We start from the raw sequence: 25,764 nt of genomic DNA, 5'->3' as shown, positions 1-25,764 counted from the left end.
TCATTCTTCTGCTTGTACATGATGTAGAGTTACTGTGGTTGTAGAATCATATATTCACATAAGGTAATAATGTCCAATGCATTCTCCCATTCTTGCTACTTTCATACCCCTTCCCTCATTTCAGTCCCCTCTCTCTAATCCAAAGTATCTCTATTTGTCCCTAACCAGCCTCCCCATTGTGAATTAGCATCCTCAAATCAGAGAAAACATTTGGCCTTTGCTTCCTTGGGGTGGGTTTATTTCCCTTAGCATAATATCCTCCAACCCCATCCATTTACTAGCAAATGCAATAATTTCATTATTTAAGGCTGAGTAATGTTCCATTGTATATATGCACCACAGTTTCTTTATCCATTCATCTGTTGAAGAGCACCTAGTTTGGTTCCATAGATTAGCTATTGTGAATGGAGCTGCTGTAATCATTGATGTGGCTGTGCCACTGTTGTATGCTGATTTTAAATCTTTTGGATGTAAACCGAGGATTGGGATAGCTGTGTCGAATGTTGGTTCCATTACAAGTTTTCTGAGGAATCTCCATACTGCTTTCCATAATGGTTGCATCAACTTGCAGTCCCACCAGCAAAGTATGAGCATACTCTTTTTTCCTATTCACCAATACATTTTATTGCTTATAGTTTTAATGATTGCCATTCTGACTGTAGTGAGATAGACTCTCAGTGTAGTTTTGATTTGCATTTCTCTAATTGTTAGAGATGTTGAACCTTTTCTCATATATTATTGATCACTTGTATTTCTTCTTTTGTGAAGTGTGTCTTATGTTCCTTTGCCCACTTATTGATTGGATTATTTGGTTTTCAGCTGTGACATTTTTTGAGATTTTTATATATCCTAGAGATGAATACTCTGAGGTGCGGGTGGTAAGATTTTCCCCAATTCTGTAGGTTCTCTCTTCACATTATTGTTTTCTTTGCTGTGAAGAAGCTTTTTAGTTTGAATCCACACCATTTATTGATTCTTGATTTTACTTCTTACATTTTAGGGGTCTTGCTAAAGAAGCCAGTTCCTAAGCCACCATGGTGAAGATTTGGACCTGCTTTTTCTCCTATTAGGTGCAGTGTCTGTGTTCTAGTGTCTAAGTCCTTGATCCACTTTGATTTGTGTTATGTGCAGGGTGAGAAATATGGGTTTCATTTCATTTTGCTACATATGAATTTCCAGTTTTCCCAGCACCATTTGTTGAACAGGTTGTCTTTTCTCCAATGTATGTTTTTGGCACCTTTATCCAGTATGAGATAACCATATTTATCTGGATTTCTCTCTGTGTCTTCTATTCTGTACCATCGGAGTTCATGTCTTGGTGCTGATGCCACAACATTTTTGTTACTATGGCTCTGTAGTATAATATAAGGTTTGTTATTCTGATGACTTCTGCTTCACCTTCCTTACTAAGGATTGCTTTGTCTATTCTGGGCCTCTTAATTTTTCCAAATGAATTTCATGGTTACTTTTTCTATTTCCATGAAGAATGTCATCAGGCTTTTAATAGTCATCCCATTCAATCTGACTAATGGTTTTTGTAGTATGGCCATTTTGACAGTGTGAATTCTGCCTATTCAAGAGCATGGGAGATTTTCCATCTTCTCAAATCTTCTATTTCTTTTTAAGGGTTCTGTAGTTGTCATTGTAGAGGTCTTTTGCCTCTCTTGTTAGATCAATTCCCAACATTTTATTTTTCTTGAAACTATTCTGAATGGGCTAGTTTTCATAATTTCTCTTTCAGTGGATTCATCATTGATGTATAGAAATGCATTTGATTTATGGGTGTTCATTTTACATTCTGCTACTTTGCTGAATTCATTTATTAGTTCTAGAAGTTTTCTGGTGGAATTTCTGGGTCTTATATGGAATCATGCCATCAGTAAATAATGATAGTTTGGTTCTATTCCTATTCATATCCCTTTTATTTCCTTTTCCTGTCTAATTGCTCTGGCTAGAGTTTCAAAGATCATGTTGAATAAAAGTGGTGAAATGGGGCATTCCAATCTTGTTTAAGGTCTTAGAGGGAATGCTTTCATTTTTTTCTCCATTTTGAATGATGTTGGCCTTGGGGTTTAGCACATACAACTTTTATAATGTTGAGGTGTGTTCTTACTATCGTTAGATTTTCTACCATTTCAAGCATGAAGGGCTGCTGTATTTCATGAAATGTTGTTGTTTTTTTTTTTTTTTGCATCTATTGAGCTGATCATATGACTCTTATCTTTAAGTCTATTGATGTGATGAATTACATTTATAGATTTCCATATAAACATCACTATTTTAGAGATCCCATTCCTGCCTTGCTCAGTGCTGGCTCCCACAGGTCCCCAGACTGCTCTGCAGCATTCATCACATGAATCTGTCTTCTCCCACCTTTCCTCTCCACCAGGACATATATTCTGGCCTTACATGTCTAATGAGGTGCCTGACATGGAAATGGAGTTCCCAATGTTATATGACTGATCCTCACACATAGTTCTTCCCAAGTGTAAGTAAGGGAGCAGATGACCACATACATGAATGAATATTAAAGATGCCACACCAGAGATTCCATTAGCCAAGGATGCTGGGGTGCTTGCTTCACCATAGCCAATCCCTTCTATAAGAAACACACTTGGACAGATAACACCAGGCCTGGCAGTCCTGCCAGCGCCAGCGAGCCATGTTCCCAGGTCAACAGAGCCAAACACCCTGCAGAATATGGGGGATGGAGCAAAGGGATGCCAGTACTGGGGAAGATGGGCAACCCAGGGGAAGGAATGATAGTGGTATTCAATGGTTCATTGAGCCAGGACCACCTGATGGTTCGTCCTCAGGCCCTGGCAGATCCCAACCCAGTCTTTCACACTAAGATGATCTGGGCAACACATTAGGAAGCCAGTGCCCTGAGAAGAACAGGGCAGGACTGAGGATGAGGGGTGGGTTTCTTTTTGTATGTGTGTGAACTTTCTGAAGTAAGATACATATGAAAAGTACAAGAACAATATTCGTGGAGGTTGATGAATTGTACCATGAGTGTGGCTGACACCCACATCCCTAATGAGGACATGCAGCATCCCCAGCACACATATTCTCCCTGACCTGCTCCCTCCACACCTATGGTGACTTTGACCCTGGCTTAATATATTAGCATAATATCAGCAACAATACAAAGTGCAAACAAGGCATTCAGATTTAATCACAAAACACATTTTCCCTAGATTAAAAACTGTTTATTTGGATTTATCATTTTTATATCTTTATGGGGTATAACATGGCAATTTAATCTATGTATTCAAGCTTTATCATGCAACATTGAATAAATTCCAGGAGGTCACTAGAGTGTAATCTTCCCTTATTTTTTTGTGTTTAATTACTTTATAGATTTCATACTGTGTCAGAGTCAGAGAAACTGTTTCTGTGTGCCCTTCACCAATGAGGATATTTTAGTATTTCAAGCAGTCATTAATGTATGACAGATGAGGTTGGACAATAGAGAAACTTGCAGGAAACAGGTTTATTTAGGCTGGAGCAATCCAGAGGGGCTAAGGCCAAAAAAATCTCAGGATGCTGGGTCTAGATATTCTGAGACTTATACTCAGTAGATGGTTATGCAACAGGATGGTTAACATAAGTTACTTTTTGTTCCACATTCTTAGGTGATTTCACAAGTTTTTACTGAGAAAACAGAAACTAACAGTAACAACAAGCTTTGTTGCACACTCACATTTTCTCTTTTATTTGTAAATGGACACAATGCCTTTACTTTATTTATTTTTATGTGGTCCTGAGCATCAAACCCAGTGCCTCACACATGCGAGGCAAGTGGTCTACCACTGAACCACAACACCAGCCCTGCAGACCTAAATTACAAGAAAGAAAAACCTGGCCTTCACAACAAAGAGGTGCTCAAACCAATCAAAGATATCGGTAACTTCTTGGCTTAAAGTTTTATATAATGTCATATCTTAGGTGCTCTCTTCCTCCGTTATGTTCTTAATATCTTCTTGCCATGGTAGACACAATAGTTTTAATGTAAAGGGAAGATAAACATGAAAGCAAAACATAAGTTAACAGCATAATCAATACTATGTCAAGTCAGCTTTTGAATCCACCAAGAACAGAAAACCATCCTCCAAATTGTGAACTTGGGTCCCAAGCCTCGTTGGCCCCTCAGGATTGAACTAGTTCATGTGCTAGTTTCCTGATATTGTCAGCTATGTGGTTGATTGTTCTCAGTCCTGTAGTGAAGACCAAGAAAAGGACAATGTAGATGACAGAAGTAACCGATGGCAATGATCTCAGTATGAGCACCATCTTAGAAGATGTAACTATGCATTTGTCCTGTTGGTTGGTTTATCTTCCACCTTGCATTGAACAGTCAGCCCCCAAGTGGCTGAAGCAGGGTTGGTTGTTTCCTCAAGCTTTGGGTGTGCACAGGCTGGTCAACTTCCAGAGTGACTAGAGCAGGGCTGGTGTCTTTCAGATCCTCAAGCTTGTCTGGTGTTTACTTCTTCCTGATGGTCAGCTGAAAGGGTGCAAACTAAGGGGGAAAGCTGAAAAAGAACATATGCAAATAAGAGAGTCTGTTTTCAAAAGGTCCCAAAACGGACCCAAAGGGAACAAAATACAGAATCTATATCTATGTACATGTATATACATATATTGATATATTTGGTGACACTGTAAAGGAGAGTGACATATTGTGGACCGTGTGTGTTCTAGAGGAGGGGGATATCCCAGGAGGCTTAAACTACATAGATTTATCTCAATGTAACTTTCAACCAATTTGAAATCAGCCTATGGTTTCATGAGCCTGACCTAACTTTATGCTTTCACTTATGATCTTCCACATATTATTATCTGATCTAAATATGTGAAGTGAATTTCAATCCCCTACCTCACAGGTCAGTTGTCTTCCAAAAGTGCATTTCTAAGTGTGTCACCTTTAATCTCAGAATATTTTTCTGCATGGAAATAATGCTGCATGCCTACCTGGCTCCCAAGTTGAAGTGGTGTTCAATATCTCAATTCACCCCTGGCTTGTCATCCTCACAATCTTTATTTTACCAGATGCAAAACCAAGGGTTTACCTAGTTCTGTACCCTGGTCAATGTCACCTAGTTTAGAGGGATTTGAATCCATCTCTACCAACCCTGAAGTCCCTGCCTCTCCTCACACTACCCTTTAGCAAGACAAAAGTTGCTCACTTATATTTTCCTTTGTTGGTAAATTTTTGGAAGAAGCCAAAGTCAGTCGAAATTTGGTAGATCTAAGAGGGTATTTTCCCAAAAGGCAGCTTTTCTCCAAGTCCAGGTGTGTAGAGTCCAGCATGTCTGGCTGTTACCAGAGTGCTTCAATGTACCTGGACCTCACAGTGCTGTCCAGAGGCCCAGTGCCCAGATGGCCCTGTCTCCATAACCCAGAGTTCCATTCAGGGAGGAGTTGGGGTGGTAGGGGAAGGGGATGGGGAGGGAAGCTCAGGAGAAAATATCAGAACTGAAGATGCTCCCAGAACTGGGCTCTCAAAGCAGCCAGTGATCCCTCTCCAGCCTGCCCCATGGGTCAAGGTCCACACCTGGCCAGCAGCCCCCAGGCTCCACCCCTGCCCCTCACCATGGACCCACCTAGCCCCTTCTCCCTGCTGTAAGGACTGCTGCCTCTATTTAAAGTACTCACTTGTTTTCCTTGGATGAGCTCCCTGAGTTAGCAACCCAACTCCTCAAGGGCCCAGAAGGAGGGGTGGCTGGTCCTCGGTGACAAAAGGCAAGAGACATGCAGTGGATACTAGTGAGGTGACTGTGATGGAGAATGCTCATCTTTCAGCTCCTGTTGTCTTGGGCAGCCAACAGCAGCCCTGGGATTGAGTCACTGCAGTGACTACATCATGGAATTGCAGCATGTGGTGGCAGCGACAGCAACAAGAAGCTGCTTTGGGCATAGGGTGTTATGACCCATGGTCAGGAGAAGAGCATTGGCCTCAGGGCATCTCTGGAGGTGTCGGCATCCAGCTGCAGTTTGGGAGTGCAGTTGCAGCATGGTCACGGTGGCAATGGCAACAGAAGAGACAGAAGTTACGGTGGGGACAACAGAGGTGTCCAGACATGAGCATTTTTGCCCTGCAGTGCTGCCAGTAGCTGGCTGCAGTTGTGATGATGTCATTTTCCTGTGCTGAGTGTCACTGTCTGGTGTTCATGTTGCAGTCTGGTGGCAGCAGTGTGGAGCTCCAGAGTCTGGTGCTGGTAGCAGCAACACATAGCTGTATGGGGGCTGGCATCAGTTGCAGGGCATCAGGTGTCAGGTATGGGGTCAAGTGCATTGACATTGGGATTTGCTGGGCAACACCAGTGTCCAGCTGTGGTTAAAAGTCTGGTACTGGACCAAGTAGGGGCCACAGAAGAGTTCAGAAGCAGGTTCAGTGGCTTAGAGGCATCCAGCCCTGAGCATCTTCATCCTGCTGTCCAGGAGTCCAGATACAGTGATGGTGAAGGTAGCATCTGGCAGCCATGTGGGGAGCCAGTGGCTGTGGCGAGGAGCTCCGGGCTGGCAGTGATGGCAAGGGTGAGGGTCAGTGGTCCTCAGAGTCAGATGGCGACCAGTAGCTGGGGCACCCCTCTGGTGGGAGCTCCAGGCCCTTGGCCTTGCTCCTAGTGGAGCCTACGTTCTCAGGAAGCAAGACCCAGGAGGCAGAGGAACTAAGCTGCTGGGGACCTTATGCTGCCCACACCTCAGCACCTTGCACTAGACAGGAACCCACCAGGCGGCTGCTGGACCAATCCCCCACTAAGGCCTCTGCAGGGGAACTAGGTCATCTGCCAGGTGTGGCGCCTTGGCAGAGTACCCCCACACTCCCAAACCACATCAATGGGGGCTGTGGAAACAGAACATCCCTACACTCATAGGCAGTCATACATTGCTAGTGGGACTTAGGAAATCTCCATCCTCAAATGGCATTTCTGTAGCTGACGGTGGCAGAAGACCAAGACTGAGGGCTCCCTCCACCGCCTCTGCCCTCCATCGTCCTCCATCTACAGGGATGCCCTTTGAGGGTGAGAATTTGCTAGCCACCTGCCCCACCCCCACTGCTGCTCTCCACCACAGCCCAGGGAAAATGGGTTTGGGGAAGGTGAGTGTCCTCTCCAAAGGCTGCCCCAGTTCTTAGCCCATTTATTGTTTGGGTTCTTTGTATTTTTGGTGTAAATTTTCATAAGTTCCTGATAATTCAAAAATATGAAGAACCCAATTAATAAATGGTCTAAGGAACTGTCAAACCCTTCACAGAAGAAGATATACAAGCTATCAACAAATATATTTTAAAAAGTTCAAAGTCTCTGGTAATTATAGAAACACAAATCAATTTCACCCTAATTTTCATCTCACTCTAGTCAGAATGGCAATTATCAAGACTACAAGCAACAATAAGTGTTGGTGAAGATGTGGGGAGAAAAGTACACTCATACATTGCTGGTGGGACTACAAATTGGTGCAACCACTGTGGAAGGCAGTATAGAGATCCCTCAGAAAACTTGGAATGGAACCAACATTTGACCCAATTATCCCAATCCTTGATTTATGCCCAAAGGACTGAAACTCAGCATACTGGAGGGATGCAGCCACATGAATGTTTATAGCCACTCAGTTCACAAGAACTAATCTACGGAACCAACCCAGGTCCTCTAAGACAAATGAATGGATAAAGAAAATGAGGTACACATGCACAATGGACTATCACTCAACCTTAAAGAAGCATGAAATTGTGGCATTTGCAGGTAAAGTGTGGAACTGGAGAATATCATTTGAAGTGAAATGAGCCAATCCCAAAAAACCAAACACTGAATTTTTATCTAATAAGCAGATGCTGATCCATACTGGGGACTGGGTAGAAAAAAATGAAGGAACTTTGGATTGTACAGAGGGGAGTGAGGGAAGGGTTGGGCCAGGTGCAGATGGGAAGAACAGTAGATTGAGACAGACATTACCCGATATATATGTATGAAACAAATTTTTTGAATTATCTGTGAAAAGTTCACAGGCAAATTTTCTTTTTGGAATTAGCATGTTGACATAAGCACTCTCTATTAAAAAAAAAAACTGAAAACTAAAAGTACAAATAACCCAATCAATAATTGGGCTAAGGAACTGACCAGACCCTTCACAGAAGATGATATATAAATGATCAACAAATATATTTAAAAAGTTAACATCTCTAGTAATTAGAGAAATGTAAATCAAAAATACCTTAAGATTTCACCTCACTGCAGTCAGAATGGCAAATTTCAAGAATACGAGCAACAACAAGTGTTGGTGAGGATGTGGGGAGAAAGATACACATATACATTGCTGGTAGGACTGCAGATTGGAATGACCACTCTGGAAAGCACCATGTAGATCCCTCAGAAAACTTGAAATGCACTCATCTGTCCCACTAATCAGTTTACACCCAAAGGATTTAAAATTATCATACTAAAGTGATGCAGTCACATCCATGATTATAGCAGCTCAATTCACTATCACTAGAGTGTGGAACCAAACTAGATGCCCTTCAGTAGATGAGTGGATAAAGAAACTGTGGTATATATACACAATAGAATATTACTCAGCCTTAAAGAAGAAAAAAATTATGGCATTTGTTGGTAAATGAATGGAGTTAGAGAATATCATATGAAGTGAAATAAACCAATCCCCAAAAAACCAAAAGCCAAATGTTTTCTCTCATACATAACAGGGGTGGGGGAGGAGGTAAGGGAAGATTGGAGGAACACTGGCTTGTGGAGAGGGAAATAAAGTGAGGACTGGGGTGGGGGTAGGAAAGATGGTGGAATGAGACAAATATTACTCTTGTGTACATAGATGATTATATATTATGTGACTACATCATGTACAACCAGAGAAAGGAAAAGTCGTACCCCATTTGTGTACAGTGAATCAAAATGCAATGAGTAAAAATAAAAAATAAAAAAAAATATTGCTCAAACATTGAAAGAAAAATAAAGGGCTGCCCCAGCTGGCAGCGGGCCTACTCCCCCTGCAGAGACTGCACCCCAGGGAAGGGCAGGATGAACCAGGATGTGGGGTGAGCAGCCACCCAGTGAGCTCACAGGCCAGTGTGAGGCATGCTGCTATGGGCAGCATATGGTCCTCAGAGGCTGTCTGTGTACTGCTGCCTCTTGTGTCCTGCTTCCTGCGCAGGCAGGCTCTGCCAGGGGCAGGACCAGTGACCTGAAGTAGCCACTGCAGAGGCCACCCCAGCCTCCAGCCACCCTCTGACTCAGGCACACCACCCCAAGCTGTTGCTGCAGTCACCAGAAGAGCTGTAGCTGCTGGAGTCCCAACATGGTCACCTGCAATACTGCCGCCAACACCACTGCACTGTAACCAGACTCCTGCACCACCAAAGGATGAGGACACTCTCAGTCTGACACCTCTCCTGCTGCTACTACCTCCAGAGTCATTTGCCTTTGCCACTACTGCCATGACTGGACTCTGGACACTGATACATCCACAGATACCCAACACCAAAGCTGGATTGCCCATTGCCACTGCTGTGGCCATCCAGCCTGAGGCCGAGGCTCCGTGCTGCTGCAGATACAACTGGACTAGCCAAACTTCTTTGGATACTGAGGCTCACTGATCATTGCCTTCCCTGCAGATGGATGCCTCTGCACGTGGATCCACCATCCATGGTTGCTGGGCATCCCCAATCTGGACCTCTGCTGTGGAACCTGCTGTGGAGCTGAGGATAGCCACTATACACTTCCACCCCTGCAACCAGACTTCTTTCACAGACACTGGACAACTCCACAGGTGCCAACTACCTCTCCAGTCTTGGAGAGGGTGGAGGACATTTCCTTCCATGTGTGCTGCCTATACATCCCTGCCGGGGAGTAATGCACTGATTTAGTTCAGGCTCTCATAACCAAACCATTTCACCTCTAAACCTTCTTGCACTGTCTCACCCATGAGCTTTTGGGGGACTCCTAGTAACTCCATAGCACATCTTCATCAAACAGCTTAGCAAGAGCGTAGCTTCTCCTTCAGAACTTGCTGCTTCACCTTGCACTTTTAATTTCTGGAGATGGGCCTCTTGCATTAAATGTCATGAACCAAACTGTCTGGAACTTTCTCACTTCGCTTGACATTAGAACAAGCTGAAGTTAGTGCCTTATCTGGATTTGACTTTGGCTTAAGGAAATGTGTGTGTTTCATCTTTTCTCCAGACAATGATAACTTTTTCCATAGCAGTCATAAGCCTGTTTGACTTTCTTCTCTTTCACATATGCTCTGGAGCAGCACTTTCAATTCCTTCGGGAACATTTCCTTTGCATTCTCAGTGGACTAACTTGTGCAATAGGCACAGCTTGTCATGTAGCATGCAAACCATGAGACTCTTCCTCTGATTTAAACTGTACAGGTCATTACTGTGTTATCAAATGGCCTAACTTTAATATTGTATCATAGGGAATAAGAGGATGGCGAGACATGATCTGTGGAGCAATAAGAACACACACACTAATTTTGCTATATGATGTGAACAAGGCATGTAGTTCCACATGGCAGTTAACATAGTTAACATCACAGATGACAATAAGAGATATAATAACCTGAAATCCTCACCACCTTTTAGGCAGTCACCTATGCCCCATACCCAGAGCCTTGAGCTCACCTCCTCATGGATGGCCTGTGTATGTCCTCCCCCATAGTAGCCACATGCTCTATGGGGATCCATCTTCTGCTACACAGTGCTGTTGGCAGCAGAGCCTGGTGAATGGATTGAGCACTTTTATGTCAATCTAAAAGTTTGTTACTAAAAATACTTACAATGCCATCCTAAACAATGGATAAATTTAACAACATGAAAAATAAAGTGGACCAGTTCAGAGTGGAGGGCACAGTCAGCTGTAGTGAGGGATATGGCACTGGGTAATGCTCAGGAGGTGGGAGGAGCCACAGAGGACCATAGAACTAGGGTAGAGGAAAACCTTCCAGGAGAAGTGGAGGGCTGCTGGCCTGATAGTTTCTTGACCTCCTGTCTCTGGCATTTTGGTGCCTGAAACTTACGTTGGTGCCAGGAAAACTGACTCTATTTGAATGGGTGGGATGGCAGCTTGGATCACCATCTTTACCAAATGGAAGAAAATATCCACTGTCCTCTGGATTGCTTAGTGGCAGCTGAGCTGCCTTCTCTTCCTGAAGGGTCACAGTGGCCACTGGTGGCTTAATGTCTACCTGTGTGGATGGTGCTGGAGTTGGGTCATCTTCCAGGTTTGAGGGCTATTCTTCCTCCATCACAGGAAATTTGGTGATATGCTGTCTGAAGTGTAAGCAGGTAACCTGGGCCACTGCTGCTAGAGGCAGTTCTCTCACTTGAGGTGGTGCTAGAGCTGCAGGAGAAACACCCCGACATGACTGCCTTTCCCTGGTCTTTTCTCAATTCACAAATGAACCCTGCTTCTGAGAACAGCCCAGCCCCTCTCCACACAACAGGATGCCTTCCCAGACTAGGGTCCACCAGCTACAGGACAGCAGGCCTCTCTGGCTGGGGGCCAAATGCCAGATTCCACTGGCACCAGCCCAGATTCCTCTGCACACACCCTCAGTCACCACCCCAGATCCCATCATCAGAGGGCTCAGACTCACTGGGATGTCTGTTCTCCAGCTGTGTCAGGAGTCTGTGAACATACAGGGTCACCTCTGATTCAGGTATGGTGAGCAGCAGGAAGTTCCTGAGAAGCGTCAGGTTTTCCAGGTCCCAGGACCTAAAAAAATCTTGTGGATAGAGGTATAGTCACATTTCAATCATGGAACAGAGAGTGCTGTGGCATTTGGAGTGTACAGGGAGCCATGAGGGGCTGGGCATCTTCTTTAGCTGGAAGCTCCCATGGCCCCCTGAATGGTTGGCTTCCCAAAGAGTGGCCAAGCATGTCAAGGCCAAACTGTGAGGCCCAAGTGGATTTAGCTGACTCCCACAATTGCTGCCCAGTCTGTATACACAAAAGTGTGGGCAATCCTGGCTGGGATTGGCTGTGTTGGCCCTGGCTCTAAGGCCCCACCCACTCCTGTTCCTCAGGCTCCTAGAATCCCACCTCAGCATGCTGTGTCCCTTCTACAGGGTAAGCCCCAGATTACCTCTATCCTTTGCTGGAAATCACACAGGGTGGAAGCTGGGGTTCACCCAGTCATCCCCTACAATAGTCCCCAAGTGGCTGCTCTGGAGAAAAAAGCCCTCCCTCTTGGCCAAAATACCACTCAATTCTTTCCTCAAAGGTACTCCTCTTCAACATCTGCCTGCAGGTGTCCATACCTAGAGAAGGCAAGGAGGCTGTCACCTCTAATATCCTGTGCCCTTCATGTGCTAGAAGCCTGGAGGGCTTGACTAACTTCCTGACAATCATGGGAGCTCAGGATGGCTGGAGGTTTGTCTGCTCTACTTCCTAAGTGGTAGGACAAGTGCCTGCCAAAGGTAGATGTTTCTCACCATTTCATCTGGACTCTTTTTGGTAACCCTTCCTTTCTCACAGGGTGACTCTGACCCTCCAGACTTGAACATTCAGAGCAATCCATCCCACTGTGTTGAGCACAAAGGAGCAGTGACCCAGGCTGGCCCAGCCAGACCAAATCCCATGATATTTACTATACTTATTAGGTAGGGGAAACTCATCCTGCAATGCCAAGCCAGCAGATTGTGCCCCTAAAGCTGCTAGGCAACAGGCCACCTCCCCACAGAGAGGACATGAATGCCAGAAGGCACTGCAAGATGGAGACAGTGTCCTGATGACATCACTGCACCCCTGGATAGCAAGTTACCTGAGTTTGCATCACCCCAAAATTCCCAGACTCATGAACCAAGAACTCCACTTCTCAGCCATTTTCTCCTTTCATTTTATCTTTGTTTATTGTTCTAGCTATTTCTATTAGGGTTTATGCACCTTGAAACTATGGAAGATGAACCTGCTCTGATGCTTCACAGTGTGCGGCCTTCGTTCAGTTCTCTACACCTCTGAGCTTCAACTTCCTTGTTAGAAAAGATGAGTTGCTACCTCTACCTCCACTATAGGAAGGCTGATTATAGTTTTAATGAGATAAAGTAAAGCACTTAGGATTGAAGTTGGATAAATGGACATTACTATAATTCCAATTTACTAATTAAGTATAATTTACTGGAGAATCATTACAGGGAAATGCTTTCAAAGACTCTAGAATCATTGAGTTTCTGGCTACTAGGGTCTGAGCTATCACATTTTTCAGTGGGGACTCAGTGTGGAAGCCACTGTTGTATCCCTAATGAACACCCATGATCTGTGTGCCTGCAACATCAGGCACAGAAAAAACACCAAATCATTGATCTGCCCTCTTCTAATATGGCTAAAAAAATTTAAAAACACAGTGACCACATTTGCATTTAGTACACTGTAAAGCCTCACCCAGGTGTTCAGGGCAAATCCATTCCAAGACATGAGGCTCCCCCTGAAATGTTGTCTCCCATTGGACATCAAGAAACCTGCCTTCCATTCATCCTCTAGCACAGCTCTGCAGGCTGCAGCACCCTGAGCCCAGAGCATATCCATGGGGGGCCTGTTTCTGCTCTGAGAGCATCTCAAGGTCATCTGGGACAAGAAGGCATCAAAGTGTCCCCCTCTGACTGAGTCCCTCTTCCTTCCAATGGGGCGAGGCAAGCATAGAGATGGTCCAGCTGTGATGTTCAGCAGCACAGCTGTATGGGGGCAAAGACACTGTCACCCCAGAGGTCCACATGCTTAAATGGGCAAAACCAAAATTCAAACCAGGACTGTGTCATTCCAAAGTCTTCCCTTTGTCAACTCCACTATCCCAGAAGAAGTCATAACCATATTTGGGCGTTGGTTTCAGCTGCAGAGCAATGAGAAGCAGGCCTTCATTCAGACCCCTGGGTGAAACACTCACCATCTCTGGGGCCTTAGGCAAGTTACCTGACATCTCTGTGCCCAGTTTCCTAATCCACAAGAGCAGGTGTTTTCTTCACTGCACAGGGCATGGGGAAAGTTAAAGTAGAGTGTCCATAGAACAGGCTCAGTTTCTGATTTGTTTTTTAAAGGCCTTTATTACCTTAGGGTGTTTTTAGCTGAGACCTGGTTTTCTTGCAGGAGAGGAAGACTCCCAAAGCCTTGTCAGCTACCTAGTTTTCTTAAGTCTTAAATGCCAATTTGGCAAATTCCAAGTAGAGGAAACAGGGAGGACCTGGTCACAGAGGATGGCAACAGCCAATCACATGCGCTGAAGCACAGAGACTCCTGCAGCTGTGCAAATACCTGCTTAGAAAGCAGGAACAGGGACCTGCTAGGACACAACTGGGTTTTAGGGATAGAGAGTTGAGAGCAAGGACTCAGGGCATGTCTTGTCCCATCAGGGTTCTCCAGTCTTAGCAATTGCAGGCCCACAGGGGTGACAAAACTGTCCTTAAATACCTGCTAACCCATGACAAAATGCTCCCACCAGCTCAGGTAGCACCCTACAAAGCTGCCTTAGAGAGATGCAGCTGGATGGTACAGGAGAAACAAGGAAGCAAGAAAGCCAGGCACTCCTGCTGTCCTCACCACTGAGAACCAGGGTGCTCAAGTCTCCCAGAGATGCCTGTCACTATCTCAAGCTCCCAGGAGCTGTGCTACCAGAGCCCTGAAAGACCCTCAAAATACATCAGGATGGGACTGCCTTATTCATGAGAATTTGTGCCCCAATCAGTCCACAAACACGCAGCATGCAGCTGAACTGAGTCAGTCCTACAGACCTCAGGAGGCCCTGAAATGTCCCCTTGGAAGTTCTGCACTCATTCAATGGAGGAGCATTCTGCAACACCTTCCCTGCTGGCAGGGAGTGCAGGCTGGGGCCTGGGGTTCCCATCCCAGAATCAAAACTCTGCAAAGAACAGGCAGAAGTTTCCTCTCTTGCCTGATGACCTAGCATCCTTGCTTCCTTCCCACTCATACCCAACATGCACAGTTCCATCCCCTTCTCAAATCTTCCCCAGGGCCCTCTTCTTACCCAGAGTGAGAGCCAAAGACTTCAGCAGCCATGAGGTTCTGCATGATGGACCCTGTTCTTTCTCTGATCTCATCATCACTCTCCTTCACATCTACACCTTCTGTTCCTCCAGCTGTTTGCACAAATGTCATCCCCTCAGAGAAGCCAACACTGACACAACCTCAGGTGAGCCCTTTCCATCTCTCTCCAGCCTTATTTCCCCCATAGCACTTGGCCCTTTTGAGATATATTATCTATCTAAATCTCCCCAGACTGTATTGTACACTCAATGAAAGCTTGTAAGTAAGTGCTCAATCTACATCTTATGGAACAGGGCCTGGAACAAAGTAAATGCTCATGAAATATTTATGGAGGTAAGGAAAGGAGGGAGAGGAAAAAGGGAAGTCTTATTTTATGATCCAGAAGACACTGTTCACCCTTATATTTGCTATCAACTGAGACATCCTGAAGGACAGCTCTAAGCTAGCCCTCCCTTGATCTTACATATTCTGTAGCTCCCTGCTACCTGTTGAAGTGAGTACCAAGACAACAGCCTGGCACCCACAGTCCTGCACAAATTGGGATGGAGGGACCTTCCTGCCTCTTCTCCTTCCTCTGAATGTACCTGACCCCAAGTCATGATCCCAGGGACCTGCCTACTTCTGGATGGTGCAGTAAGAAAGAATATGCCTTTCTTCCAGTTCTTTGCTATATCAAAGTCTGCTGGTCAGGGAGAATGCCTTTCTCTTCTTGGATCTTTACCTTAAGTTTCACAGTGGTGTCACTGGGATCCAATTCCAGGGTGATGGTCATGCCAGACAGGGCCTTCATGAAGATCTACATCCCACCTCTGTGAAAAGGAATTCATCTCGCCCAAGCAGCAGTGGTTGATCTTCGCTGGCACAGAGCTGGAAGAAAGGAACACCCTGTCTGACTACAACAACCAGGGTGAGTCCACACTGCACCTGGTGCTCCACCTCAGAGGTAGGATGCAGAATTTCATGAAGACTCTGACTAGCATGACCATCACCCTGGAGGTGGAGCCCAGTGACACCATGGAGAATGTCAAGGCAAGAATCAAGTCAAGGAAGGCATCCTCCCTGACCAGCACAGGTCAATATTTGCTGGCAAATTGGTGGACAACAGTAGACTTCTTCAGGATATTGTATTAACACTGGGTGTGTCTTACAGCTGTTTTCCAGCAAAGATCAACCTATGCTTGTCAGGGAGGATGCCTTCCTTGACTTGGTTCTTGCCTTGACATTCTCCGTGGTGTCACTGGGCTCCACCACTAGGGCGATGCTCATGCCAGTCATGGTCTTCATGAAGATCTGTATCCCACCTCTGAGATGCAGCACCAAGTGCAGTGTAGACTCCTGGATGATGAAATCTGACAGGCTACTGTCTCCAGGTCTTTGGGATATAAATCTTTACTGGTCAGGAAGATTGCCTTCCTTGTCTTGGATCTTTACCTTGCCATTCTGTATAATGTTACTGGGCTCCATCTCCAGGGTGCTGGTTGTGATATCTGGATTTCATGAAGATATGCATCCCATCTCTGCAGCACAACACAAAGTACAGGGTAGACTCTGCTGAGATGTTGGAGTAAGACAGGGTGGTGTCTTCTTGATCTTTGCCTTGATATTCTCAATAGTGTCACTGAGGTCCACCTCCAGAGTGATGGTCTTACCTTTCAGGGTCTTCATGAAGATCTGCATCCCATCATCAGTTGCACCACCAGGTGCAGGGTGGACTCCTGAATATTGGAATCCTACAGGCTTCTATCTTACAGCTCATTGTGAGATGCATCTCTGCTGGTCAGGAACATTGCCTTGCTTTTCTTAGATATTTGCCTTGCCATTCTCAATGGTGTCACTAGGTTCCACTTCCAGAGTGAGGTCATCCCAGTCAGGGTCTTCATGAAGATCTGCATCACACCTATGAGGCAAAGCACCCTGTACACACCCTGTCTCACTACAACATCTGGTAGGGGTTGAATGTCATCCAGCTGTTTGGCAGAAAATATCAACCTGTGCTGGTCAGGGACGATGCCTTCCTTGACTTGGTTCTTGCCTTGACATTCTCCATGGTGTCACTGGGCTCCACCTCCAGAACAATGTTTTTGCCATCCAGAATCTTCATGAAGATCTGCTTCCCACATCTGAGATGCAGCACCAGGTTCAGGGTGGTCTCCTGGATGTTGAAATCTGACAGGCTACACTCTTCCAGATCTTTGTGAGATAAATTGTTAATGGATTGAGAAAATTGCATTCCTTGTCTTGGATTTTTGCCTTGGCCTTCTCAATATTGTCACTGGGCTGCACCTCCAGGGTGATGATCATGCCAGTCAGGGTCTTCATGAAGATCTGCATCCCACCTGGGAGGCACAGCACCAGGTGCAGGGTGGACTCCTTTTGGATGTTGTAGTCAGGCAGGGTACACCAGTCTTCTAGCTGTTACCAGCAAAGGTCACCATCAGCTGGTGAAGAAATGTGTTTCTTGACTGGGATATTTTCCTTGCCATTCTCAGTGGTGTCCCTGGACTCCACCACCAGGGTGATGGTCAAGCCAGAGAGGGTCTTCATGAAGATCTGCATCCCACTTCTCTGGCACAGCACCAGGTACAGGGTGGACTCCTTGATGTTGTAATCAAATACTGTGATTTATTCCATCTCTTTGCTAGATCAACCTCTGCTGTCATTGTTGGCCACCTCCAGTAGTATGTTCATTCCAATCAGGGTCTTCATTGAGATCTGCATTGCACCTCTGAGGTTCAGCACCAGGTGCAGGGTGGACTCTTTTGGATGCTGTAGTCAGGCAAGGTGAACCGTCTTCTAGCTGTTGATAGAAAATGTCAACCTCCGGTGGTCAGAGAGGGTACCTTCCTTGACTGGCATCTTTGCCTTGAAATTCTCAATTAGTTCCACCTCTAGGGTGATGGTTGTGCCATTCAGGGTCTTCATGAAGATCTGTATTCCACCTCTGAGGCAAGCACCAGGTGCAGTTTGGGCTCCTGGATGTTGTAGTCAGACAGGGTGCTGTCTACCAGCTCTTTGCTAGATCAACCTCCACTGGTTGGAAGAATTCCTTCCTTGTGTTGGATCTTTGCCTTGACATTTTCATTGGTGTCACTGAGCTCCACCTCCAGGCTGATGGTCATGCCAGTCAGATTATTCATTAAGATCTGCAGCTCACCTCTGAGGTGTAGAACCAGGTGCCAGTGGACTCCTGGACGTTCAGGTAAGACAGGGTTCACCAGTCTTCCAACTGTTGCCAGCAAACATCAACCTCTGCTGCTTAGGGGAGTTGCTATCCTCATCTGGGTCATTACCTTGACATTCTCAATAGTGTCAAAGGGCTCCACCTCCAGGTTGATGGTCTTACTGGTAAGAGTCCTCATGAAGATCTACATTGCACCTCTGACACAAGGAATTCATCTCTCCCTAGCAGCAGTGCATGATCTTTGCTGGCACAGAGCTAGAAGACAGGCACACCCTGTCTGACTACAACATCCAGGAGGAGTCCACCCTGCACAGGTGCTGCACCTCAGAGATGGTATGCAGAACTTCATGGAGACCCTGACTGGCAGGACCATCACTCTGGAGGTGGAGCCCAGTGACACAATGGAGAATGTCAAGGCAAAAACCAAGTCAAGGAAGGCATCCTCCCTGACCAGCACAGGTTAATCTTTGCTGCCAAACAGCTGGACAACAGTCTACTCCTTCAGGATATTGTAGAGAGACCAGGTGTGTCTGTCTTACACCTGTTTTCCAGCAAAGATCAACCTGTGCTGGTCAGGGGGGTTGCCTTCCTTGACTTGGTTGTTGCCTGGACATTCTCTGTGGTGTCACTGGGCTCCACCACTAGGGCGATGCTCATGCCAGTCATGGTCTTCATGAAGATCTGTATCCCACCTCTGAGATGCAGCACCACGTGCAGGGTAGACCCCTGGATGTTGAAATCTGACAGACTACAGTCTTCCAGTTCTCTGTGAGATCAAGTCTGTTGGTCGGGAAGATTGCCTTCCTTGATTTGGATTTTCACGATGCCATTCTCTATGGTTTTACTGGGCTACACCTCCAGGGTGCTGGTCGTGCCTGTCAGGATCATCATGAAGATCTGCATCCCACCTCTGAGGCACAACATACGGTGCAGAGTGGACTCTTCTGAGATGTTGTAGTCAGACAGGGTGTCATCTTTTGGCTCTTTGATAGATCAACTTCTGCTGCTCGGAAGAATGTATTCCTTGACGTGGATCATTGCATTGACATTCTCAATGTTGTCACTGAGGTCCACCTCCAGGGTGATGGTCATGCCTGTCAGGGTCATCATGATGATTTATATCCCACCTCTGAGATGCAGCACCAGGTGCAGGGTGGAATCCTGGATGTTGGAATTCTACAGGCTACTGGCTTAAAGCTCTTTGTGAGATCAATCTCTGCTGGTTGGGAAGATTGCATTCTTTGTCTTGGGTTTTTTCCTTGCCATTCTCAATGGTGTCACTGGGCTCTGCCTCCATGGTGAGGTCATGCCAGTCAAGGTCTTCATGAAGATCTGCATCACAACTCTGAGTTGCAGCAACTGATTCAGTGTGGACTCCTTCTGGATGTTGTATTCAGGCAGGGTGAACCAGTCTTCTAGATGTTGCCAGCAAAGGTCAACCTCTTCTGGTCAGGGAGCATGCCTTCCTTGACTGGGATATTTGCCTTGACATTCTCATTGGTGTCACTGAGCTCCACCTCCAAGATGATGGTCATGCCAGTTAGATTCTTCATGATAAACCGCATGCCACCTCTGAAGTATAGCACGAGGTGCTCTGGACTCCTTCTGGATATTCAAGAAAGATAGGGTACAGCAATTTTCCAGCCTTTGCCAGCAAACATCAACTTATGCTGGTTAGGGGAATTGCCATTCTCATCTTGGATCATTACCTTGGCAGTCTCAATGGTGTCATTGGGCTTCATCTCCAGGTTGATGATCTTACTCATAAGGGTCCTCATGAAGATCCACATCCCACCTCTGATACAAGGAATTCATCTCTCCCTAGCAGCAGTGGATGATCTTTGCTGGCACAGTTCTTGAAGACAGGCACACCCTGTCTGACTACAACATCCAGGAGGAGTCTACCATACTCATGGTGCTGTACCTCAGAGGTGGGATGCAGATCTTCATGAAGACCCTGACTGGCAGATCCATCACCCTGGAGGTAGAGCCCAGTGACACCATGGAGAATGTCAAGGCAAGAACCAAATCAATGAAGGCATCCTCCCTGACCAGCACGGCTTGATCTTTTTTGGAAAACAGCTGTAAGACATACACCCTGTGTTTCACTACAACATGCAGAAGTCATCTAGTGTCATCCAGCTGTTTGGTATCAACGATCAACCTGTGCTGGTCAGGGAGGATGCCTTCCTTGACTTGGTTCTTGCCTTGCCACTCTCCATGGTGTCACTGGGCTCCTTCTCCAGGGCAATGCTCGTGCCAGTCAGGGTCTTCATGAAGATCTGCTCCCACAACTGAGATGTGCACCAGGTGTAGGATAGAATCCTGGATGTTGAAATCTGACAGGCTACTGTCTTCCAGCTCTTTGTGAGAGAAATCTTTACTGTTGAGGAAGATTGCTTTCCTTTTCTTGCTTCTTTGCCTTGCCATTCTCAATGGTGTCACTGGGATCCACCTCTAGGGTGAAGGTCATGCCAGCCAGTGTCTTCATGAAGATCTGCATTCCACCTTGGAGGTGCAGCACCAGGTGCAGGGTGGACTCCTTCTGGATGCTTTGGTCAGGAAGGGTGCACCAGTCTTCTAACTGTTGCCAGCAAATGTTACCGTCTGCTGGTCAAGGGGTAGGCATTTCAAGCCTGAGATCTTTTCTTGCCATTCTCTGTAGTTTTACTGGACTGTACTGCCAGCATGATGGTCGTGCCTGTCAGCATTTCATGAAGATCTGCATTCCACTTCTGAGGCACCACACAAGGTGCAAGTTGACTCCTTCTAGATGTCGTAGTCAGACATAGTGCTGTCTTCAGTTCTTTACTAGATCAACTTCAACTGATCTTGAATAATGCCTTCCTTGTCTTGGATTTTTGCCTTGACAGTCTCAATAGTGTCACTGGGCTCAACCTCCAGGGTGATGGTGGTGTCGGTCAAGGTCTTCATGAAGATCTGCAACCCACCTAAGAGGTACAGCACCAGGTACAGGGTGGACTCTTTCTTGGAGTTGTAGTCAGATAGGGTGCACCCATCTTCCAGCTATGTGTCAGCAAAGAACAACCTCTTTGTTGGGAGGATGCCTTCCTTATCTTGGATCTTTGCCTTGACATTCTCAATTTTATCACTGGACTCCACCTCAAGGGAGGTAGTCATGCTGGTCAGGGTATTCATGAAGATCTGCATTGCACCTCAGAGATACTGCAAAAAGTGGAGGGTGAATGTCTCCTGAATATTCAAGTAAGAGAGGGTGCACCTGTGTTCCAGTGGTTGCCCTCAAAGTTCAATCTCTGCTGGTCAGGGAGGATGCCTTCCTTTCCTTCGATTCCTGCCTTCACACCTCAATGTTGACACTGGGCTCAACCTCCAGAGTGATGTTCGTGCCTTTCAGGGTCTTCAGGAAGATGTGTATCCCACCTCTAAGGCACGGCACCAGGTGCAGGGTGGACTCCTGGATATTGTAGTGACACCAGGTGCTGTCTTCCATCTCTTTGCTAGATCAATCTCTGCTGGTCAGAAGAATGCCTTCTTTGACTTGGATCTTTGCCTTGGCATTCTCACTGGTGTCACTAAACTCCACCTCCAAGCTGGTGGTCACGCCAGTCAGATTCTTCATGAAGATCTGCATCTGAACTCTGATGTTATACCAGGTGCCATTGGACTCCTTCTGGATGTTCAAGTAAGAGAAGGCTCACCAGTCTTCCAGCTGTTGCCAGCAAATATCAACCATTGCTGGTTAGGGAAAATGCCACCCTGTCTTGGATAGTTACCATGACATTCTCAATGGTGTCAATGGGCTCCACTTCCAGGTTATTGTCTTGCATATCAGTGTCCTTATGAAGATCTACATCCTACCTCTGAAGCAAGGAATTCATCTCCCCAAGGAGCAGGGTTTGATCTTTGCAGGCACAGATCTGGAAGACAGGCACACCCTATCTGACTACAACATCCAGGAGGAGTCCACCCTGCACCTGGTGCTGCACCTCAGAGGTGGGATGCAGATCTTCATGAAGAACCTGACTGGCATGACCATCGCCCTAGAGGTGGAGCCCAGTGACACCATGGAGAATGTGAAGGCAAGAACCAAGTCAAGGAAGACATCCTCCCTGACAAGCATGGGTTGATCTTTGCTGGAAAAAGCTCTAAGACAGACACACCTTTTCCCACTACACATCCAGTTGGAGTCTAGTGTCATCCAGGTGTTTGTCAGTAAAGATCAACCTGTGCTGGTCAGGGAGGTGCCTTCGTTTCCTTGGTTCTTGCCTTGACATTCTCCATGGTGTCAGTGAGGTCCACCTCTAGGATAATGGTCACGCCAGTCAGGGTTTTCATGAAGGTCTGCATCCACACCTTACGAACTGCACCAGGTGCAGAGTGTACAATTCCTAGATGTTTTAGTCAGACAGGTTGCAACATCTCTGGCTGTTTGCTCTCAAAGATCAACCTCTGTTGCTCAGGGAGGATGCCTTCCTTTTCCAGGATCCCTGCCTCGCCATTCTCTATTTTGTCACTGGTCCCTATCTCCAGGGTATGGTTGTGCCTGTCAGTTTCATGAAGATATGCATCCCCCCTCCTAGGCACAAAAAAAGGTGCAGGGTGTGCTCTTCCGAGATGTAGTCAAACAGGTTGCTGTCTTCTTCCTCTTTGCTAGATCAACATATGCTGATCAGAATGATGCCTTCCTTGATTTGTATCTTTGCCTTGACATTTTCAATGGTATCACTGAGGTCCATCTCCAGGTTGATGGTCTACCTGTCAGGTTCTTCATGAAGATCTGCATCCCACCTCTGAGATGCAGAACCAGGTGCAGGGTGGACTCCTGGATGTTGGAATCCTACAGGGTACTGTCTTAAAGCTCTTTGTGAGAACAATCTCTGCTGGTCAGCAAGATTGCCTTCCTTGTCTTGGATATTTGCCTTGCCATTCTCAATGGTGTCATTGAGGTCCACATCCAGTGTTATGGTCATGCCAGTCAAGGTCTTCGTGATGATCTGCATCTCACCTCTGAGGTACAGCACCAGTTGCAGGGTGGATTCCTTCTGGAATCAGGGTGCACCAGTCTTCTAGCTGTTGCCAGCGAAAGACAACATCTGCTGGTCAGGGAGGATACCTTCCTTGACTGGCATCTTTGCCTTGACATTCTCAGTGAGGTCACTAGTTCCACCTCTAGGGTGATGGTCATGTGGGTCAGGGTCTTCATGAAGATCTGCATCCCACCTCTGAGGTGCAGGACCAGGTACAGGGTGGACTCCTGGATATTGTAGTCAGATAGCTTGCTGTCTTCCCTCTCTTTGCTAGATCAAACTCTGCTGGTCAGAAGAATGCCTTCCTTGTCTTGGATCTTTGCCTTGACATTCTCATTGGTGTCACTGAGCTCCGCCTCCAAGCTGGTGGCCATGCCAGTCAGATTTATAAAGATCTGCTTCCCACATATGAAGTGTAGTACCAGGTGGCAGTTGACTACTTGTAGATCTTCAAATAAAAAAGGGTGCACCAGTCATCCAGTTGTTGCAGGAAACATCAACCTCTGCTGGTTACGGGAGATGCCAATCTGTCGTGAATCATTACCTTGACATTCTCAATGGTGTCAATGGGTTCCACCAACAGATTGGTGGTCTTGCTAGTTAGGGTCCTCATGAAGAACTACATCCCACCTCTGAGACAAGGAAAATTCATCTCCCCCAAACAACAGTGCTTGATCTTTCCTGGCACAGAGCTGTAAGTTAGGCACACCGTGTGTGACTACAACATTCAGGAAGAGTCCACACTGCTCCTAGTTCTACACCTCAGAAGTGGGATGCAGATCTTCATGAAGACCCTGACTGGCAGGACCATCACCCTGGAGGTGGAGCCCAGTGACACCATGGAGAATGTCAAGGCAAGAACCAAATCAAGGAAGGCATCCTCCCTGACCAGCACAGCTTGATCTTTGCTGCAAAACAGCTGTTAGACAGACACACCTTGTCTCACTGCAACATCCAGAAGGCATCTAGTGTTGTCCAGCTGTTTGGCAGCAACATCCAGCCTTGTAGCTGTTGCCACCAGTTCAACCTCTCCTGGTCAGAGAGTTGCCTTCCTTCACTGGGATCTTTGCCTTGACATACTCAATGGTGTCACTGAGGTGCACCCTCAGGGTAATGGTCGTGCCAGTCAGGGTCTTCATGAATATCTGCATCCCACTTCTGAGATGCAGCACCAGGTGTAGTGTTGACTCCTGGATTGAAATTCAGTAGGCTACTGTCTTCTGGCTCTTTGTGAGATCATCTCTGCTGGTCGGGAATCTTGCCTTCTTGTCTTAGAACTTTGCATTGCCATTCTCAATTGTCTCTCTCGCTCCACCTCCAGGGTGATGGTCATGCCAGTCAGGGTCTTCATGAAGATCTGCATCCCCACTCTTAGGTGCAACACCAGGTTCAGTGTGTATTCTTCTTAGATGTTGTATTCAGACAGGTTGCAGCCATTTTCCAGTGTTTGCCAGCAAAGATCAACCTCTGATAGTCAGGCAAGATGCCTTCCTTTTCTTGGATCCCTGCCTTGCCATTCTCTATGCTTTTACTGGGCTCCACCTCCAGGGTGATGGTCGTGCCCCTCAGGGTTTCATGAAGATCTTCATCCCACCTCTGAGGCACAACACAAGGGGCAGTGTGGACTCCTCCCAGATGTTGTAGTCACACACGGTGCTGTCTTCCCTTTCTTTGCTAGATCATCCTCAACTGTTCCGGAAGAATGCCTTCCTTCTCTTGAGTATTGGCCTTCACATTCTCAATGGTGTCACTGGGCTCCAACTCGAGCATGATGGTCATGCTGGTCAGGGTATTCATGAAGATCTGCACCCCATCTCTGAGATGAAGCACCAGATACAGGGTGGACTCCTTCTGGGTGTTGTAGTCAGACAGGGTGCATCCTTCTTCCAGGTATTTGTCAGCAAAGATCAACCTCCGTTGGTCACGGAGGATGCCTTCCTTTTCTTGCATCCCTGCTTTGACATTCTCACTGGTGTCACTGGGCTCAAACTCCATGGTGATCGTCGTGCCTTTCAGGGTCTTCATGATGACCTGCATTCCACCTCTGAGATGCAGCACCAGGGGCAGTGTGGACTCCTGGATGTTGTAGTCAGAGAGGGTGCTATCTTCCAGCTCTTTGCTAGATCTACATCTACTGGTCAGAAAAATGCCTTCCTTGTCTTGTATCTTTGCCTTGACATTCTCATTTGAGTCACTGAGCTCCTCCTCCAGGGTGGTCATCATGCCTTTCAGGGTCTTCATGAAGCACTGCATCCCACCTCTGTGGCACTGCACCATGTGCAAAGTTAACTCCTCCTGGATATTCAAGTAAGACTGGGTGCACCAGTTGTCCAGCTGTTTCCAGCAAACATCAACCCCTTTTGGGCATGGCAGTTGCCATCCTGGTCTTGATTCATTACCTTGACTTTCTCAGTGGGGTCAGTGGACTCCACCTCCAGTTGATGGTCTTGCTGGTCAGGGTCCTCATGAAGATCTACATCCCAGCTGAGACCAGGATTTCATCTGCCCCAAGCAGCAGTGGATGATCTTTGGTGGTACAGAGGTATAATACAGGCACACC

At 46.5% G+C, this 25,764-nt stretch overlaps 2 protein-coding genes across 2 annotated transcripts; both read right to left on the bottom strand.

Annotated features, from left to right (window-relative positions):
• Positions 1-19,610: 19,610 nt before the first annotated feature.
• On the bottom strand, positions 19,611-19,985 carry LOC306652263 (polyubiquitin-like; the record flags this gene model as incomplete). The annotated part of the gene is made up of 2 exons (XM_079125262.1): positions 19,611-19,800; positions 19,855-19,985. The coding sequence occupies 2 exons, from the start codon at positions 19,983-19,985 to the stop codon at positions 19,611-19,613; spliced, it is 321 nt and encodes a 106-aa protein (XP_078981388.1).
• A 4,893-nt stretch (positions 19,986-24,878) lies between these two features.
• Positions 24,879-25,457, bottom strand: LOC306652262 (polyubiquitin-B-like; the record flags this gene model as incomplete). The annotated part of the gene is made up of 1 exon (XM_079125261.1): positions 24,879-25,457. The coding sequence occupies one exon, from the start codon at positions 25,455-25,457 to the stop codon at positions 24,879-24,881; it is 579 nt and encodes a 192-aa protein (XP_078981387.1).
• Positions 25,458-25,764: the final 307 nt, after the last annotated feature.

The sequence above is a fragment of the Sciurus vulgaris genome, assembly GCF_902686455.1.
Source record: "Sciurus vulgaris genome assembly, contig: HiC_scaffold_160_arrow_ctg1, whole genome shotgun sequence".
In the NCBI taxonomy this organism is placed as follows: domain Eukaryota; kingdom Metazoa; phylum Chordata; class Mammalia; order Rodentia; family Sciuridae; genus Sciurus; species Sciurus vulgaris.
This window is presented reverse-complemented; position numbering and strand designations above follow the sequence as displayed.